Here is a 21,010-nt window from a genome sequence, read left to right as displayed (position 1 = left end):
CACAGATGATTTGTGATGGTTGCTGGCTGGCTAAATCTTTCCTGTCATTTTGTCAAATTCCACCCACTTCGTCGGCCTTGGTTACCCTTCCACATGCAGGCTGGGCTTGAAACTATGTTATCATGGTTGATGGAAGTCACACATCATAATGGTACCGTATGCTAGGGCATTCACGAATAGTGATTTTTAGTATTCAAAATATTTGACCTCAAAGAATTCGAATAGTCGAATATTCGACAGGACTGGCCAAACTGTCAAATATTAAGTAAGCAAGAGGCGAACATTGTGAAAATAGCCTCGCGTTGCGAGGCGTTGTGAGCATGTAGATCAGCTATTTTCACAATATTTATCTGCGGAACTGAGTCACATTAAATGTAATACCTACAATTCCAAGTGCTTGTCAGGGTGGGGGTCCCCAGTTCAAATATGTTTATTTTGAGGGTCACAGCCTAAAAAGGTTTGAGAACCCCTCGTATAGAGCATTAACAAATTCATCCACCAGGGGCATTGACAACTCATTCTTATGACTTCCTATCTAGTCAAGCTTTATAAACTATATATCTTTTTAAAGAGAAAACAATAAAATAATAAAAATAAGCGAATATTCGACTACGGTGCACAACATAGAATAGTGACTTTGATATTAGAATATTTGGTGAATGCCCTACCGTATGCACATTGCTGGGTTTGATAACAAGAATACAGAGCAGCATCTAAGGATTAATTTCCTGCCAAGGCTGCCATAGTGGAAAGCACAAAAAAAAAGCCATATGAGGAGGACACAAATGTTTTGTCAGTGTGTGTGATTATGTGCATCTTGTAAACAAGCTCTTAACCACTTGAACCCTCTCTAGTAAACCAATACTTAGTTGACTGGGGTTGGCCGTGTACTTGGTCTCCGTTTCCGATCTCTTCGGCAAACAGAGCCGATCTACAAGCTCACGGCGTGGTCGCCGACGCCATGCGCTGTGAGATGTTTTGATCTACAAATGTTTGAATGTGAATTCCCCCCCCCACCCCCCCCACCCAGAATAGGAATGCTAGGGGTTCAAGTGGTTCAAAGCTAAAGTTGTGAGACAATTAGCGAAGCTTTGCAGCGTCCCGTTCCCATCTCTATTGGTCGGTCCTCCCAGTAAAGAAAGAAACGCTTACGGTTGTGTGCTTACTGTGTATTTTTTTTTTTACAACACCTGCGTGATCGTGACGGCGACAACAACGCGCGGGGATGACGTACACACAGAAATCAACAGAGCATTTCATCAGTGCCAATGGTTAGGAAAGAGTTTGTGAAAGATATAAACTTCAGTGTGTGTGTGAGAGAGCAGCAAAGGTCAAGCAAGTCGATCTCTGGAAAAAGATATAGCAACGGTTAAAATTGGAAAGGGTGAAAAGAGTCTCGAGACAAACTTCCATCCTTTTTCGTTCCGTCCGGCAGTGGCCCCCCACAATCCGCCGCCTCTCTCGCTCGAAGCCCGCGAGAAAGCGTCTCTCTCAGGCTGCACCGCGCAAGCCTCGGGTCGCCAAAGGAATTGTGCTCCGCTTCCTGTCAATCATTACAAAATGGCACACGCGCGCAGTGGGCGGGGCCCTCTTCTCGCCCGTTGCTTTTGCCGCCGTCCTCTTCCCCCCCCACCCGACGGGGTCTCTATGACAACGACTGGCCGTTGAGGCACTCCCGCCGCAGGCACTGCGCCGGTTTCCACCAGTCCCCGTTGTGGCAGCGGCAGATGGTGCAATCGTCCACCTTCACTTCGATGCCGGCTGGGATGATCGTCGTTCCGGCAAAGCAATTTGGACCTGCCGCGTGAGGATGGGGAGGGAGGGAGGGAGGGGGGGAGAGGGACAGAGAAAGAAGGGATGAGAAAGATGAGGGGGGGAGAATAAATTGAGTTAGGCTCTCCCAGGAGATTCTGTTTTTTTTTTTTTTTATATATCTATATTTTTTCCCACTTTTTTTTCCGCGTGAGAGCCGCAGGGAGTGGGGCGAGTGGGAGCAGACGCACAGATCTTTTCACGGGGCATGCACCGATGGGCTTGTTTTTTGCTACACTAAAGCGCTTTTGTTAGCCTCCCCTTCTCCCTCGACGTGGAGCGCTTTGCATCCTAATGCAGCCGCGAGCAGAGAAGGCTGCCAGGCACTGGCTTGGCAGTACAGCGATGTTGGAGTACACAGAGAGAGAGAGAGAGGGAGAGAGAAAGCTGCTTTGAGAGGCAGCAGAGAGGATGGTGTTAATCACTTCAGAACGGGTACACGATATTGTGTATCGTTATTTTATGCTTTAACTATTGAAAAATAGCAGATCTACAAGCTCACAGCGCGGCACCGAGTGCCGCGCTGCGAGCTTGTAGATCTGCTATTTTTTTGGAAAAATCGTGAAAATTTGAATTTTGACCCCATTCTATAAGTGTCTTTTGAATCCTTCTAAGATTTTTTGAAAAACCTGTGTTTCTATGTCAGCAATCTGGCCGGCCATCGTCAAAGAAAAGGTCCTTTTCACTTAACCGGAGCTCAGTTAGTCTGTTCTTGAGAGACTACTGTGTCTGTGGTTCTCAAACCTTTTCATGTGAAGGACCCCCAAAATGATATTTATTTGGCCACGGACTCCCATCTCAAAATATCTAGTTCCAGGGACCTCCCAGAAGCAAAATTTGAGTTACTGTACAAACGTTCACTTAGAAAATACATATAGTCAAAGATTTGCACACATTTTCACGACTTTTTCAAAAATAGCAGATCTACAAGCTCGCAGCGCTGTGAGCTTGTATATCTGCTAATTTTTCACTGGTTAAAGCATTCAATAATTCTACGCCTAAATGGGTTAATCACTTCAGTCTGCATGAAAAGGCCACAGACTCCTTAGAAATTCCTCACGCTCACACACACAATTTCTCCGGACGCCCCTTTTCTGTGCCGTGGTCCAAAACTGTAGAGAACTGTTGAACTGATAAGGCGTGAAGTCGCATTTATCTGTGAAATGCGGTTAAGATTTACTTCCGTGGATTTGTCTCGGGCGATAAGATGATTCTGGTCCCTTTAACCGCTTAAATCCCATACTTTGTTGTTCGTCAAATAGAATGTAGGCCTGTTTTCCCCTTTATTATGACATGCCCAGAATGGGGTTACGCTAAGGTTCATGTGGTGAATTCTCTGATTTGTGGAGCGTATGTGATAGGTATTTTGTTATGGTTCATATCATCTTTTTATCAATACATATTGATGACCAGTGACACAGTGACTGTGTCATTTACAGTACACACACAAGGTCTCCGTCTGGTAGAAATCAGGCCTTATCAACTGCCTGTAGCCTGTACCTAAACAATGAGAATTGTTTTTGTATTCTAAGGCTCAGCTTGGGACATCTGGTGTCATCTAGAAGGACATCTCTTCCCCCCAGTAACCTACTGTATATGGACTCTTTGTCTTGTCATTCGTGGACAAGAAACCTATCCTATGAACTGTTGAAACGTCATCTATACTGACTGACCAAATGACCATACATAAACTCGTGTCAAAACATAATTTGTCAGAGAGAGCACGAACCATTGATTATTCTGTTGTACCTTTGTCTTGAATGCTCTCTCTCCATAGTAAAACATTCCATTCTCACTCTGATCACTCTCCAGTCTTATTTCTGTGTGATGGATTATTGTATCTCATAGGGGAATAAGAAGGTGTTGTTGTTTACAAATAATATATTTATCAGTATGTGTGTGTCTTTGTAACGGTTAACTTAATACTGATGGACAAGGATTACCATCGGATGTATCTGCAGTTCGTACGCCAAATCGGTGTCACTCTTGTTCAGTGTTAATTTTGGCAGCAAATCTTTGATTTGGTTTTAGTTCCAGTCTTTTGAATGAAATGCGATTTAGTTTTAGTCATGATAGTCATATCATAATATTTTAGTCGACTGACTCAACTCAATGTACAGTTGATTTTGTCAACAAAAAACATTTTTGGCGGGCCTTGATGGTGTCGTAATGGCTGATTTTACACACGTGGTTGCACTCCGGAAATAGCCGATCTACAAGCTCACAACGCGTCGCATCGCGACGCGTTGTGAGCTTGTAGATCTGCTATTTTCAAGTGCAACTATTTTCGAGTGCAACCAAACATAAAATTACTTGTCTTTTAGTTCTACTGGATCTCTTCTCCACTAGTCCCTACCGTGAAATGTTAGTCTAGTTTTCATTTGTTGACAAAATTGTCAATATATTTAGTCATAGTTTTAGTCATCATAGCTTAGTTTTTATTTAGTTTCTATTTAGTTTTCATCAGTGAAAAAAGGCAGTCGACGAACATTTTTCGTCATAGTTTTAGTCGAGGAAATCAACCCTGCTTTCGTTAAAATGCATGGACCTTACTAAAATGTACAAACGGCGTGATCGAGATCTTTCTGTTATTGTTTCACACAGCCTCTGGCTGAGCCAAGATCCAAGACGGCCACATGTCTCCATCCCTACGCCAAGACAGAAGAGCGGCCCTGTGCCAGGGATTGGTCCCAATTATAATCATTTAAATGAAATGAATCAGTAGCCCAATTAGTGTGACGGTGACTTTGGATTTGTCGCTTATACGTTTAGCTCAGTGAAACTTGCCAGACTCGGTGCCTCCGCTTGTGACACTGAGAAACCCATGAATCCTCAGGGGACACTGGATTTGCTGATTATTTTTCACGCACATCATATATCGAACTATTTACGTATTTACGTACAAGTTACGCTTAAAGGGCCACTTCACCTCTGGGACAACCCTATCTTATTTTATTGTTGTTTAGGACACGATCGACACAATCCTGAGTTGTGTTGATCGTGTCCCAAACAACAATAAAATAAGATAGGGTTGTCCCAGAGGTGAAGTGGCCCTTTAAGTTATATTAGTGCAGTCTAATATACTGTATAAACACTACCGTGCTTATACAGTATATTAGATCTTTTATAATTATTAATAACATTATTACTGAGACAGAAATTGAACAGTGTTTGTATATTAAATTATTAATATTGTGTATTAATATTCAGATGTAACCTGTCCCCCCCCCCCCCCCAGCCTATCATTTTTGACTTTTATGATGACTATTGCTATCTGCAATTATGCAGCCGATGGTGAACTATTTTGGGTGTGTCAATGTCGGAGAATACATTCAACGTTTTAATTATTATTATTTACTATTTTCAAAAATATATCTAAAAAAGCTTGTAATGCAGATCGGGGTTTTTTTTTTTTTTACTCTTTTTCTTTTTTAACAAATCGAATCTAAGTTTTTCAAATTTATTCGATGCTTTTTGACACAGTATCAGTCATGGGTATGGTAATCAGTGATCTAGGGCCCGCTACACTCCAATGCCTGTCGCGAGTTCAAAACCCGATCATGACGACCTTTGCTGTGTTTCACTCCCCGTCACTCTAACCCCATTTCCTGTCTTCACACTACTGTATCAATAAAGGCAGAAAACGACCCAAAATATCTTTTAAAAAATCAGTCTAGCCCTTCAAGACCCAAATGAATTTCTACTTGCAACATTCATTTCCAACCTTTCAGATGGTGTTGTAGGAATAGGCTCTACTTTGGAGAGGGAAATGTAATGTTAAAAAGAAAAAAAAAGTTTAAGGTTTTATAGCCATAAATCATAAATCATGCTCTAATTTACATTTGGGGGATATCTTTCACAATAATAACATATGTACATGTTCTAGACATTCTAATGATCACCAACATAATTATTACAGGCATTTTACTTATGTTTTTGTGAGGAATAGCTTCAGTGAAAAAGTGAGATGTTGTTCGTCCAGACTCTGGACTCCAGAGAACTTGAAGTTGTGTGAATGTCAGCCTCTGTGGGGGGTATTCATATGCAAATATCCTGGCCAATGGCATTGTAATACTAAACAATAGGATGTTAAGATGAAAAAAGAACAGGAAAACAAATTGTTTAAACTATGTTTTTGATGTTGCCAAAAAAGCATCGCTGGGCCTTAGAATCTCCTACATCGGTGTCTGCACTGGATCTTAATATCTGGCATCGGTCTCTGATTCTTTTTTCCCCAGGATGTCGACTCAACTCAGAGATTAGCATTATAGCAAGAGCAGGGCCTTCCAAAGCCGTCCGCATGCAGCCCCCCTGGGACCATCATTAGTGAGAATCTGTGTTGTTTTTGCTTGTACTCGCATCAGACTGGATTCAAAATCACTTTTCCTCTCCTTTGGTTCAACTTCCTGCCACTGCTTCCTGTTTATGAGTGGAGCTGGGGTGCAGTGAGCAGTAGTCTCGCGTAGCCAGACAACTACTCCACAATCTCCGAATGCTATATAGAGTCTGGAACAGCAGCTCCCGAACGGCGAGTGTCAGAAGTAGCCAGTGCTGCACTGAACTGTAGTCCCATTGGAAACATAACAGAAACACAATAGCTCAGACAAAGTCATTCGAGCTGCCTATTATTGTAATGAGTGTATAGTTTAAGAAAACGTTTGAAAACATCATTGAAGTAACACCAACAACACCAGAGGGACTGCTACTGCACCAAGGGAGCGGTTGCGTCACATCCGCTTTATCTCGCACTCATCGTTTCTTCCCCGGTTTGCCAGACTGTATGCCGGGAGCATTTGGCCAAATCGCGGAGGCAACAGTCTGGCCATGCGAGACTAAGTGAGCAGGCACTGAACACTATCGCTGCTGGGCAGAAACCTTGTATCTCCTTGTATCAGATCATTGTCGGGCAGAAACCTCGTATCTCCTAGTTTAAAATGTATACGTTTTTGAGTGGTGGTAAACCGCTCCATAGAGTGGCTGTGCGTGTGTCTGTAGCCTTTTTCCTCAGCGTTTTGCCATAGCAAAATGTGTGTACGTAGCATCATGTTTGTCTAGTGATGTCATATGTCGTATGTCTGTAGCCTTTTTCCTCAGCGTTTTGCCATAGCAAAACGTGTGTGTGTAGCATAGCCTGTACATCCTAGACTCAAATCCTAGTCAAAAGACGTTATGCAAGCACGACCACCGCTCACTTCACATTGGGTGTGATTTTTTCGTAAAGCCCTGCTTCATCATACAAGACTGTGGCACAAAACTAGTGAAAATAACAGATCTACAAGCGCGCGGTACGAGGCGCTGTAGATCGGCTATTTTCACTAGTTTAAATCATTTTTAAAATGGTGAACGCAAAACAAACAGTTTTGGACATGGTTTCCACCAGACAACGGCTTCATTTGTTTAATGCTACTGGTCACTTTATGCTTTTAGACTTATTACAACAGTGTTGCGCAAACAGCTCACATGTTGCATCCGCTTGTAGATCTGCTATTTTCCCTACTTTTGAAAAAGTTTGAAAATGTTCGCAATGACATTTAATGCAAAATGTCCATTTCCTGTGAAGTAACAGTTTTGTACATACAGTACAAGGTTTCCGACCAGACGGCCGAGACTATGAAAGCCATAAAAAAGCAATCTTTGGCAACCTCCTAAGTCCTAAGCCTAGATGCCTTCCCTCGGCAAAGACGAGTCCCATGGACTATTTGGACATGATAAAAGCCATTCGATGTGGCCTTAGCCCTGCAAGACCCGAATTAATTTCTACTGGCCAAATTTTTTTTTTTAAATCAGATGCTGTTGTAGGAGTCCTAATCACCGGAAAATGATGTTAAAAAAATAATAATGTTTTTGTAAGGTTTTATAGCCATGAATCATAAATCATGCTCTAATTTGCATTTTGGGGATATTTTTCACAATAATAACATATGTACATGTTCTAGACATTCTAATGATCACGAAAAAATATATTACAGGCATTTTACTTATGTTTTAGTGAGGAATAGCTTCGGTTAAAAAGTGAGATGTTGTTCGTCCAGACGCTGGACTTTCAACTTCTCTGGGAGGTGTGAATGTCAGCCTCTGTGGGGGGTATGTATATGCAAATATCGTGGCCAATGGCATTGTAATACTAAACATTAGGATTTAATGGTGATGTTAATGTGAAAAAAGAACAGGAATACTAATTATAACATTTAAAAAAAAATGATTTAAAAAATGTTGCCAAAAAGCAACGCTGGGCCTTGCAGGGTTAGAGGAGACATTGAGAGAGCCTTGCCAAGTCCTAACTCTCATAGATCTGCCCCTGGACAGCTGGCACAGGTTACAGGACGAACCCAGGGGAGGTTGATGAGGAAAAGGGGGGCGACCGCCGGCGGCTGCCAAGTGTGATTGTTTATGGCCAGATAGATCGGCTCCGACTGCAAGGCACAAGGACACGGTTTCCGCTACCTGTCAGCGCTCAACGGATGCCAGTGGTCCGAGGCTCTCGCTGGGGGTTTATGGTCCATAAAGTTTCAGGGAAGCCAGCCCCGATTCTCCCCCAGTGTCCATGCTGTCGCTTCAGATCGCTTACTCTCTAACGGCTGTAGTGTATATCATGGTTTCAGTTGGAATCTGTTCCAAGTCGATTCGCTGTAGTGCCCCTGCCTCGAGGCAAGAAATGCGCCTGCAGGCTACAGCAGTGGTTCTCAACCTTTTCAGGCCACGACCCGCTAAATAATCATGTTTCAACGAACTCACTTCACTTTAGAAATGTGTAGATACCCTCTATACACTTAAACGTTATGTTGGTTTGTTTACTATTGAGAGAGAAAACAACATTTTACATTAAGCCAATCATCTGGGGACCCCCCCCCCCCAAAATAATTTGGGGACCCCCCTGGGGGTCCCGACCCACAGGTTGAGAACCACTGGGCTACTGTATATGACGTTACCCGGTGTATAGAGGGTATGCGCGTGAAATCACTGTTGCTGGAAGTTATGTGGGAACGCCTACTGAGTGGCAAAAAACTAATTTCTGCCATTGACAGCCCATACATCCAAACAGAAAAGTCCTTTCTGATTGTATTAAAGTTAAACTCACCAACATTGCGGCTGTACTGAAAGCTTGAATTATCCTCTTTCTATCCGCAAAGTTTTTCTTTCATAAAAGTCCACCATAGGCATGTTATGAGCTACTTTCTGTCAAGACATTCTGTGCAGGGGCTTATTTTTCCAAGTGTCAGAGTTTGGAAGCGCTCGTTTTCAACAACACAGCATCCTGCTGCCTTCTGCATTATGTGCAATTTATAAACGGGTGTTATGCAGGGCCGTTGAGTGATTCGCAACTAGCACTTCCAAACTCCAATGCTCCATGCTGCTCAATGTTTTGCCACTCAGTCTAGATTAGGGGGCGGGTCCCAGTGGACGTGCATACCCTCTATACCCCAAGTCTCGTGTCACTGTCGGTTGTCCATGATACGCTGTCAAAGTGTCAGTAGGAATAAGTGTTACCTGGCTTTAGTCACCTCTGTGTCACTGCGTGACAGACTGACGGCATGTCACAGTGGCCACATCTTCAGAGACAAGGGCTGGCATAGCTGTAAATGATTCAGCCTCTCTGTGAGTTCACAAATAACACTGGCCACTTTTTTTGACTTGCTAATTAAATTGGCCGGGGGCACTTTGCATAAGTATTCTGTTCTGACATGTGAAGGCCGGATACATTTTCTTGAGTTTCCGCTGGCCCGGGGTGAATCTGTTCTGAGCCTGATGTCTCTGTCTTTCCGTCAGAATGCTTTAGTTAAGAGTTGTATCTGGCCATGCGTAAAGAGCCCCTTCCATGGCCGAGTGTCCAATCTCGGGAAGCCGTTGGGTCTAAAGCCTCCACCCATTTCTCTCTCTCTGTGGGGTCAGTTCAGAAAAAGCAACAGGCATGATACATTTATTTTAAGAAGTCCATTTAAATTTCCCCCCGTTTCTACAGTTTCTTCAAGTGCAGCTAAACTTGACATGTTAGTAAACGTGCCACAATTAACAATAAAGAATTGCACCTGTGCAGCTGACCTGGGGAACCTGGGAATATACCATTTTGTCAAGATGTGGAGAATACAAGTGTGAAGAATATAATTCTAATAACTTGTTAAAGTGACCATTTTGTTAATTTTTTCATTTGTAGTTATTTTACTGTAATTAACAACATAAAAACCAGAACAGATAGACAAAGAGAGATTCATGGATTTATATTTAAAAGTAACTTTTATTTCCCCCCCTGGACCCAGGGTATGGCAGCTGCATACCCCTGCCATACCCAATTGACGCCCCTGCTCTCTCTCTTCCTCTACTTTCTCGTTGCGGATGGAGCAGGCGAAGAAAGAGAGGGGAAAAAAGACAAGCCAGAGTCTTCTGAAGCATTGATTGGATGATTGATTGAAGACTTTATTAGAAGTTTGCATTGGAAAAGGTACAGTTTCATGACGGTACAGTTCACTGGTACAAGGTCTACTAAAAGGAGATCCTACGTAGAAAAGCACTTGGCTTATTTACACAGGAAACCATTGAAGTATCTCATCTAACATTGAATGACAGACTGATCGAACACAGTACTATGCAGTAGATATAGTCAGGAAAAAAACAGAGCAAAACAATATATATACAGTAGGTAAATACAAAGAAGGGACAGAGGAGGGTAAGGATGGGCTAGGTTTGTTTTTACCAGTTACGAACGGCTGCCGCCTGTAAGTGGTTTTTCAGGATGCGAGGGATCCACACTCCTTTAAGGCCTTCGGTAGGGCGTTCCACATTTTTGTGGTATAGCAGAAGAACGAGTTTGACCCTTTGATTGACTTGACTCTGGGTTGAACGTGATCTGTGGCGCTGCCTCTGGTGTTGTAATTGTGGACGTCCTTAACGTTTTTAAAGTATTTTGTCAGGTACATGGGTATCTTATAGGGGTGTAACAATACATTTTAATAGCGATTCGATACATATCACGATACATGGTTGACGATACGATACATGGACGTTCATTCATGGTGATACGATTCAATGATTTAAAATCGATATAGTAACTATTTAGCAAAGACATTAAATCTGTGTGAAAGGTGTGGATAGTGCAGGTTTTTAAGGGAAACATGTATTATTATGGATATAAATAAGTAAACACAGTGATTATCTGCCAAATACGACATTGTATATTGACAAACCTGCACCTTGACATGAACCCAGAGATTACACACATTTATCGATAGACCAGTGTAGCTCTTTTGAACGGAAAAGTAATTAAACCCCTCCTTTAACATTTTTCTTCTTAAAAATGCTAAATACAATGCACAAGTAGGTAGTATTGATACAATTGATTCTTTGCACTGCCGATTCGATACAATACAAAATAAAACGATCCGATTCGATTTTAGCTGTTTTCATTTCGATATACATTGATTTTTTAAGTTAAAAACGATAATTCGATACAGTTACTATGTCGTTACACCCCTAATTATCTTAGTGGTGTAGTGTATCTTGTACACCAGGCCCACCAAGAACCCATCCGGAGTACATGAGTGGATGGCTTCCTCCCTCTCACGGCTGCTCCCGTCCCATGGCTAAGCGAAGCTCTGCTACACTGCGTGTTTTTTTCCACCCCCACCACCACTCAGCTGTCCACCTTCAGAGAGTTACCGTCTGTCTGCCAGAGCTGGAGCGGTCTCCCCTGGGGGCCCTGGAGACACAGCAACAGGCCTCCCCAAAATGCCACTGTCGTGAGGGTGTCATGTCTGCTCGCATTAAACCCATTCAGAACGGGGTACACATTATCGTGTATTATTATTTTGTGCTTTAACTGTTGAAAAACAGCAGATATACAAGCTCGCAGCGCGGCACTAGCTTGTAGATCTGCTATTTTTGAAAAATCTTGAAAATTTGAATTTTGACCCGATTCTGTAAGTGTCTTTTGAATCCTTCTAAGGATTTTTGAAAAACCTATGTTTCTATGTCAGCAATCTGGCTATAGCCATCGTCAAAGAAAAGGTCCTTTTCACTTAAATGGAGCTCAGTTGGTCTGTTCTTGAGAGACTACCATGTCTAGTGGTTCTCAAACCACAAAATGTGAAGGACCCCCAAAATGATATTTATTTGGCCACGGACCCCCATCTCAAAATATCTAGTTCCAGCCCCCCCCCCCCCCCCGAAACAAAATTTTAGTTACAAACGTTCGCTTTGAAAATACATATATTCAAAGATCAGCACTCAGTGCCGCGCTGTGAGCTTGTATATCTGCTATTTTTCACTGGTTAAAGCGTTCAATAATTCTATAGGCCTGAATGGGTTAAAGGCTGATTCCGGGGGTGCTGATGGCCGAGTGGTTAAGGCGTGTACCACCACGTAAGGTTTGATGCCTGACGGCGTGTCCTGCGCTCCACTCGGCGGAGCCCGCCGGCGGATTTGCTGCATGTCACTCAGCGACAGTGTTGCCAGATGGGAAATGTTGAATTATCTTACCGGAGGCTCAGAATTATCGTATATTACATGAAACTATCGTACACAGCCAAAAAAGAGAAATCACTCGCGTAAAAACGTAATTTCACCAAAAAATGCGTCTTTAGTGTAAGAAACGACCTTGTTTGAGACTCCTGTGTGACAAAAACGCATCAGATATGCTGCATGGAGGCAGGCAACCTCCTGGAGCTTACACAAATAAAAGCCTGAAACTGGTCTGGAAAGATGCAACCGGTGTTTTTAATGCTTCGAAGTACAGATCTAGGGTCAGATTGACTGATTTCCTGGCTTATTTTGAGAAGCCAAACCAGATCCCAGATCAGCAGCCAGGGAAAATAGTGAATTCACGCTCTTTTTGGTGATATGCCGAAATTATCGTACATTTCGGCATTTTTGGAATTATTGATCGTACAGAGGGTCAAATCATCGTACAAATACGATAATTATCGTACATCTGGCAACTCTGCTCAGCGACTATCTCCCTGTTTCCTGACTCTTCGCAACACTATCAAATAAAGGCACCCCAGCCCCCAAAAAACACCAACAACAATGGCACTACGGCATCGCTGCTATTCCCGACACGCGCCACAATCGTGCGGCAAAGCATACATTAGGCTTAACTCTCCTCTTTCTGCTGCTATAGGAGCATATTTGGCTTACACACACATTTATGAATTATTATGACATAATGTACAATTTCTCCTGAAATGTGCTGGAATTACAATACATTTTATTATGCATACAAGTCTGTCTTTAGTTTGCGGAACAATACACAAAGGTTCCAAAAATACAGAAACTTACTCTTGTTTTAATTAGGATCACAGGTGTTTTCAATCCTCTAATCACTCATGCAGCCAGTTTAAAAGGAGAACATTAATTAATTGGTGTTTTGTGCCACTTGTGTTCATTCGTATTGAACATGGAAAACAGAAGAAAAAGCTGAGAGTAGCCTGACGAGGAGATTAGGAAAAAAATGTAGTAGCCAAACATGATCAATGTAAAGGTTACAAGACTTATCTCCCGAGTGCTTGATGGTCCTGTGACCACTGTTGCCAATAGTATTACGTTTAAGGCCCCTGGGACTTTAGCCAGCATCTCTGAATGTGGTCGCAAGAGGAAAATTGGCCCAAGATGGAAAAGAAAGATTGTTTGAATGGGTGAGGGGGAAAAAGCAAGGGAAACTTAAAAATAGATCACGCTGGTCTTTTAGGTTCAAGGTACAACAGTTGTCGCACCATTTGTCACTGTCTGAATGCACAAAAAGTCATACTGGACGTTCCCAGAATGCATGTCGGGTAGGTCCGAGAACCGAAATTACCTGGGATCAGACCCGGCACCGAGCCGGGTCTCTGACCGTGAGATCGTCGGTTCCATTGATACTCGAATGGACCCGACGATTGGCTGTTACATCTGTCAATCACCCCCGCACCCCCCCTTTTTTCTCCTTCGGTCAGTGAGAAGCGAGCTGCCTTGCTGCGGCATGTGACTTGTCAGGAGGAACTATGGCACTACTTTTAATGATAAACAAAACAATATGCTCTGTTGTGACATAAATTAACAGTGGATTATCATTAACAATGGCTAAGAAGAAAGATTACACATCTAAAGAAAACGTGGATTTATTGTTCCTGTCCGCATTGACTGGGAAATATGTTAATGTCCAGGGGGCGAGCAGCAACATGCAACGCTAAGAAAGAAAAAGTCCTATTTAATTTTTTACACCTCTTCATAATAACGTTGACATTCGGTCATTTCGGATCTCGGCTCAGGTTCCAACATCTCTGCCCGGGTATCGGATCATAGCCGGTTCCTCTCGGATCGGCTCCAACATGTCTCGGTGCTGCTCGGGTAACGGTTCTCATATTTCTAATAACAGGCGGGTCCATTTGGGTTTGGGTAGCTAAAATTGGACCCGTGAAGACCTCTACTTTGAACATCTGTGAAAAGAGCTGAAACTATAGCTGTTGGGTGATGGCACCCGTCAGTTTGATGAAGAGCGGGCCAAAAGCTACTGTACCAGTGAAATGAAGAAATCTTATCGAGTTACAGAAAGTGCTTGATGGCAGTTATTTACTCCAAGTTAAGGGCACCAATATCTTTGTTCATTTAAAAAAAAAAGTGCAGTTGTCAATGGAACCTTCAAAACGTTCAAAACCTTTCCACCATACTGCACGATCATCTACATCCTATACGCAATTATCAAAAGCAATTTCTACGTTTGGCTGCGACACAGTAACAAAATGAGAAGACAATCGGATTTGCATTTCCTTCCGCTCATCCTCTGCGCTCCTGTCGTCGCTTATCAGGGGTTCCTTTGAATTTAATCCTGGAGGTTTAACAGCCTTATCAGTCTTCTAATCAGTACTGCCTGCCACAACTTCTCACATGCAAAATGGCTGATTATAAATCTCTCGCATATCGAGACATTGTTGTCGACTGCATTCGATGTTATGTACTCTAAGCACTTCTTGCAGTTAATCATTCCCAGGACCTTTCCAGGGCCCATGTTCAGAAGGAGTGGTTAGTGTAGTTCAGTCATAAAGCTCCATCTGCCCAAACAGGACTGGGGGCTGTGCTAAGGCAGGGGCGTCACACCAAATTCTGGGCCCTGGGTGCAAGGATTCACTGTGGGCCCCCCAAATGAATGTTCTTCATAGGGGGAAGAACCCATTTAGACATGGGAAAGCAGTATTACGCATTATTGTGTGCTTTAACTATTGAAAAATAGCAGATATACAAGCTCACAGCGCGGCACCGAGTGCCACGCTTCGAGCTTGCATCTGCCATTTTGGAATATTTCAAATCCTTCTAAGGTTTTTAAAAAAACCTGTTTCTATGTCAGTGGTGCTTAAACATTTTCATGCGAAGGACCCTCAAAATGATATGCATTTGGCCACGGACCCCCATCTCAAAATATTTAGTTCCAGGGACCCCCCCAAAGCAAAATTTGAGTTACAAATGTTCGCTTAAAAAATACAGATATTCAAAGATTTGCACCCATTTTCACGACTTTTCAAAAATAGCAGATCTAAAAGCTCGCATGTGTGAGCTTGTATATGATCTGCTATTTGTCAATAGCTAAAGTATACAATAATTAAGGCCCCTCCACCTTGGCCCCTAGTAACTCAGTCCCACTTTTCCCACCCTTTGTGACGCCCCTGGGCTCAGGGAAATCTCCCATCCCACCTTGTAAATAGCCAATGAGCCATCGGAATCCTATAATTCTAATTTGGGGATTGGCCGAGTGTGACAAGGGCATCGGGGCACTGGGAGATAAAGGGCTCTCCGGGGTCCCATTAGCCCCTCCTACTCTGGCCTTAATCAATGGGCCAATGTTTACTCTGCTTAGTGTGTCATTTATAATTAAAGCTAGTAGCACTCATTAGTGACCAGCGGGCCTACGGTAATGATTTCAAATTCATAAAACATCAATTATGTCCTCGTCCTCTGATGGCTCGGGCCTCGAATGGCCGTGCCACAGATGCCGTCGGTTTAACCACACGAGTCCTTATATGTCTCCATTCTGGGGGAGACCATTTTCTGAAAATAAGCGATCTACAAGCAAGCGCACAGCTTGCTGGAGACCTGCTGGAGCCGATCCGAACGGCCCCGCCTGTTATTAGAAAAATTTGATCCGATACCCGGGCAGAGATGTCGGAATCCGGAGCCGAGATCCGAAATGACCGAATGTCAACGTTATTATGAAGAGGTGTAAATATTATTTCTTTCTTACCGCTGCATGTTTCTGCTCGCCCGTTGTTAATGATAATCCACTGTTAATTGATGTCGCAGTATTGTTATTGTTTATCATTAAAACTAGTGTTTAAGGACTTCCTGACAAGTCACGTGACGTAGCAAGGCAGCCAATTTGGGTATCATGGAACCGCCGCTCTACAGCCAGAGAACCGAAGACCCAGGGCAGACGGTATAACGGCAGCACCCGCCCCGACATCACTGCTCATAAATGGCCCCAGTACCCGGCTCGGACCGGGTCGGATCCCGGGTAATTTCGGATCTTGGACCTGCCGAAGATCTCTTGCTTGCAGATTGGCTATTTTTGTCAACGCTTTTTTTGAGTAGAGGGGAAAAAAGGAGGGGGCCTAGTACAGATCCCTGGGCGACCCCAGTCAACTAATTATATATGGTTAGAGTGGTTAATGTAATTTTAATTACTTCTGGAGAGTGGGCGTGTAGCATGGGAAATGCATTCATTATTTCAGTATTAATTATTTCATGTATCATTTTCATTTGTGAAGTTGTATTAATCTGTGCCCTCTTTGTGTTCACGTTAGTTCCTACCTGCCTAGGTGCATAGGGGGACAGGTAAAGGGGTTACGCAGTTCAGTGTTGTTGGTTAACCCACGTGTTTTCAAGTACTGCTGCTGTGTTGGTTCGAGCTGAATAAAGAAGAGTATTGTTCGTACAATTGTAGCCCGCTTATTCCCACCAACCTATAAGGGAGAGACAGCCGCTGGCCGCCGCGTCCACGTCCATGGACGCGACCGTGGACGCGTCCATGGACGCGGCCGCGAAAAAAACGTCCGTGGACGCGAGGCCGCGTCCACGGACGCAAACGGCCGGCCGTCCCGGCCGTGGACGCGACCGTGGACGCGGCCGTGGACGCAGACGGCCGGGGACGCGGCCGTGGACGCGGCCGTGGACGAGGCCGCGGCCGTGGACGCAAACGGCCGGCCGTGGACGCAAACGGCCGGCCGTGGACGGGTCCATGGACGAGGTCGCGAAAAAAAGGCAGCGAAAAAGAAAAAAAAAGGTGTCTATTGTATGTATTTTTTGATGGAGAATTCAAATATGACCTTCTTTTTTGCATAGGACAACTCTAACCTGCATCAATTGGTATTTTATAATTGCCAATTGTACCCTATCCATCTAAAAAACAAATTGGATGTCTATTGTATGTATTTTTTGATGGAGAATTCAAATATTACCTTCTTTTTGGGATAGGACAACTCTAACCTGCATCAATTGGTATTTTATAATTGCCAATTATACCCTATCCATCTCAAAAACAAATTGGATGTCTATTGTATGTATTTTTTGATGGGGAATTCAAATGTTACCTTCTTTTTTAGATATGACAACTCTGACCTGCATCAATTGGTGCATCAACCTACTTACTATCTATCTATCTATCTATCTATCTATCTATCTATCTATCTATCTATCTATCTATCTATCTATCTATCTATCTATCTATCTATCTATCTATCTATCTATCCATCTATTTATTTATACTTCACCTTTAGTCCAGAAGAGAGTTCAGCCTCAGGAACTTGCACACATGGAACTGTGTCATGACTGTGTCATGGAGCTAAAACAGAGCCATGTTAAATACTCACAATGACTCTGATGGACCAATCAGGGTGGTGGTGGGGGGAGGGATCAACAATAGACAGAAACTGGATAATGCTTTGTTAACTGTCCCACCTAAGTCCCTGCTAGTCTGAACAAACATCACCTTCCCTCTCATAACACTACTACTACTACATTTATATAAAGCTGCTCTTGCATTTGAATTCAAGTCTGACACAAGTTAAGGTTAACTTAGGTAGTATTTCATTTTGCTGGCGTTTAGGGTCTGTGTGAGTGTGTAGGCTCACAAATTATTATAATTGTCATTAAGTGACTCTGAGATCTATCCATCCATCCATCCATCCATCCATCCATCCATTTATTTATACTTACTGTTTACATTTTCTATAAATATTTATTTCTATATAAAACTCAGTTGTGTGGAGTTATTGTGTGCCTTTTCTTGTTGCTAAAGAGTCCATTTGTTCACTAGACATTAAGTCAAGGTTACTATTTTGAGTTGAAGCTAAGTGTTTTATTGCTTTGTGGTTTAACATGATTTAAAAGGCAAATTCATTGTTATGGTTACTTTAGAAGACTGCTTTTGCATTCATGAGTTAAGAGAGCCAAGCTAATTCAAAGAGTTAGGTTAAAGGAACACAAAACATGACCTAACTCACAGCTGCCATTGGACAGACAGTTACAGCATACTCTTATCTTTCACAGAACAGACAATTATCATTTATTTGATCTATTTGAGACTATGTAGCTGCTCTAGGGGAAATAGAGCATTATATCAGCCTATTCAATTGATAATGACCAATGGGTGCCAGTTTCTAAGTAGTTAAAGCATATTAACATAACAATATATGTGGCCTAGACATGGACATTGCCCAATCAACTCGTAATCTACAGAAATGTCCACCACATCACACAGTATAAAACCTAGTAGGCTTAGTGGATTACCTATGTTAAATCATGTCAGGTTAGTTTGGTTCAAGATTCAAGTATAATAATTTATGAGACAAAAATGTAAACAGCACAAATGTACAATCACATCTAGGCTAGAATGATAACATAAAGTCCTGACTACTCCTTGTTATTGTGGTCCTAAATACTACAATGATTAGTTTGGATGCATTGCTTCTATCATGTCCAATTAAAAATAAATACATTACATACATACAGAAATCTGCCTTCTCCTGTATTGTATTAGTGACATTCATTATAAATAGTAAAATAACAGGACAGAGCAAAAAAGGCCTCTGTTGTGTCTTTATCTGATCACATGCAATCAGACACTCACACTGCACAGCAATACTTTATTACAGGCTCAAGGCCCACAGGGTAAGAAGACCATACATTACAAAGATAATAATTAAAAAAACAACAACAGAGTACATTCACCAAGCCCCAACAGAGCTAAAAAGGCACTCATGCCAGTGGCCTCTAACGGTAGACATGTACCTGACAGAGTTTTCCCCACATTGGTTACAGATATAAGGTTTCTCTCCGGTGTGAATTTGTTGGTGTATTTTGATATGTTCCAGTCTAGGAAAGCTCTTTCCACACTGGTCACAGCAATAAGGTTTCTTTCCAGTGTGATTTTTCTGGTGTGCTTTGAGATGATGAATATCACTGAACCTTTTCTCACACTGGACACAGCAGTATATGGCTTCTCACCAGTGTGGATTTTCAGGTGTCTTTTCAGAGCCGTCTTCAGAGTGAACCTTTTCCCACATTGGTGACAGCAGTAAGGTCTCTCTCAAGTGTGAATCTTCTTGTGTTGTACGAGGCTAGATTTTACAGTGAAACGTTTGCCACAGTGTTCACAGCAGTAAGGCTTTTCTTCGGTGTGAAATCTCTGGTGTACTTTCAGAGCAGCCGTTAAACTGAACTTTTCCCCACATTGGACACAGCTGTACGGTTTCTCTCCTGTGTGAATTCGTTCATGTATTTTGAGATAAGACAATCGAGTAAAGCTTTTCCCACACTGGTCACAGCAATAGGGCTTCTCTCTAGTGTGAATTCTCTGGTGTTCTTTTAAAATCCCCTTTTGAACAAATCTTTTCCCACACTGGTCACAACAATAAGGTTTCTCTCCAGTATGTGAACGCTTATGATCTTTTAATTGTCCAGACGAGCAAAATACTTCCCACATTGTTCACAGCTGAATGGCTTCACTCCGGTATGAATTCTCTGGTCTACTTTGAGATAATAAATTGAGCTGAAGGCTTTTTCCACATTGGTCACAACAGTACTGTCTTGGTTTAACTGAGGACAGCACAGGACAGGGAGAGAAAACACACACCTGATAAGAGCCAGATTCACACATTGATCAGCATTTAAGTAACATCATCATTATTATTGTTGAGTCTGAAAAGAACAATACAATGTGATAGATCTTTACACATCTGACCCATAACATTATTAGCAATTCACATGGTTACTATAATAGGTGAGTCTTCTAGCTTTTAAAAAAATATATATGTCATTAATTCTTTCTCTTACTAAGTGGAACATCCCACTTCTTAATTGTATATTATTTGGAAAGGGTTGAGTAGCAAAATGTTTGCCATAAATTCAATGCTGAGTTGCATTTGTTTTCCTACATTTCCCCTTCAATGTATTATTACAATGTATTTACTATTTCTTACTTAGGTCTACTTAACTTTGTATTTTTACATTATTATATTGATCAACATTAACACATAGTGTGTGTTAGGTTAGGTTAGTTGCAGAGGCCTTTTTTGCAGAGGCCTTTTTTGCTCTGTCCTGTTATTTTACTATTTATAATGAATGTCACTAATACAATACAGGAGAAGGCAGATTTCTGTATATGTAATGTATTTATTTTTAATTGGACATGATAGAAGCAATGCATCCAAACTAATCATTGTAGTATTTAGGACCACAATAACAAGGAGTAGTCAGGACTTTATGTTATCATTCTAGCCTAGATGTGATTGTACATTTGTGCACATTTTTGGCTCATAAATTATTATACTTGAACCTTGAACCAAACTAACCTGACATGATTTAACATAGGTAATCCACTAAGCCTACTAGGTTTTATACTGTGTGATGTGGTGGACATTTCTGTAGATTACGAGTTGATTGGGCAATATCCATGTCTAGGCCACATATATTGTTATGTTAATATGCTTTAACTACTTAGAAACTGGCACCCATTGGTCATTATCAATTGAATAGGCTGATATAATGCTCTATTTCCCCTAGAGCAGCTACATAGTCTCAAATAGATAAAATAAATGATAATTGTCTGTTCTGTGAAAGATAAGAGTATGTTGTAACTGTCTGTCCAATGGCAGCTGTGAGTTAGGTCATGTTTTGTGTTCCTTTAACCTAACTCTTTGAATTAGCTTGGCTCTCTTAACTCATGAATGCAAAAGCAGTCTTC

The 21,010-nt window shown here is 42.1% G+C and overlaps 1 protein-coding gene across 1 annotated transcript in view; it reads right to left on the bottom strand.

Annotated features, from left to right (window-relative positions):
* Positions 1 to 1,645: 1,645 nt before the first annotated feature.
* Positions 1,646 to 21,010, bottom strand: part of vwc2l (von Willebrand factor C domain containing 2 like) — a gene marked incomplete at both ends in the record, with an annotated part of 60,569 nt that continues 41,204 nt past the window's right edge. The window contains one exon of the mRNA XM_080752707.1: positions 1,646 to 1,797. Coding sequence (XP_080608833.1) covers positions 1,646 to 1,797 — 152 coding nt within the window. The remainder of the gene's footprint in view (positions 1,798 to 21,010) is intronic.

The sequence above is a fragment of the Nannobrachium achirus genome, assembly GCF_963921795.1.
Source record: "Nannobrachium achirus genome assembly, chromosome: 22".
NCBI lineage: Eukaryota > Metazoa > Chordata > Actinopteri > Myctophiformes > Myctophidae > Nannobrachium > Nannobrachium achirus.
The sequence above is the reverse complement of the archived record's forward strand: the minus strand, read 5'-3'. Positions and strand labels throughout refer to the sequence as shown.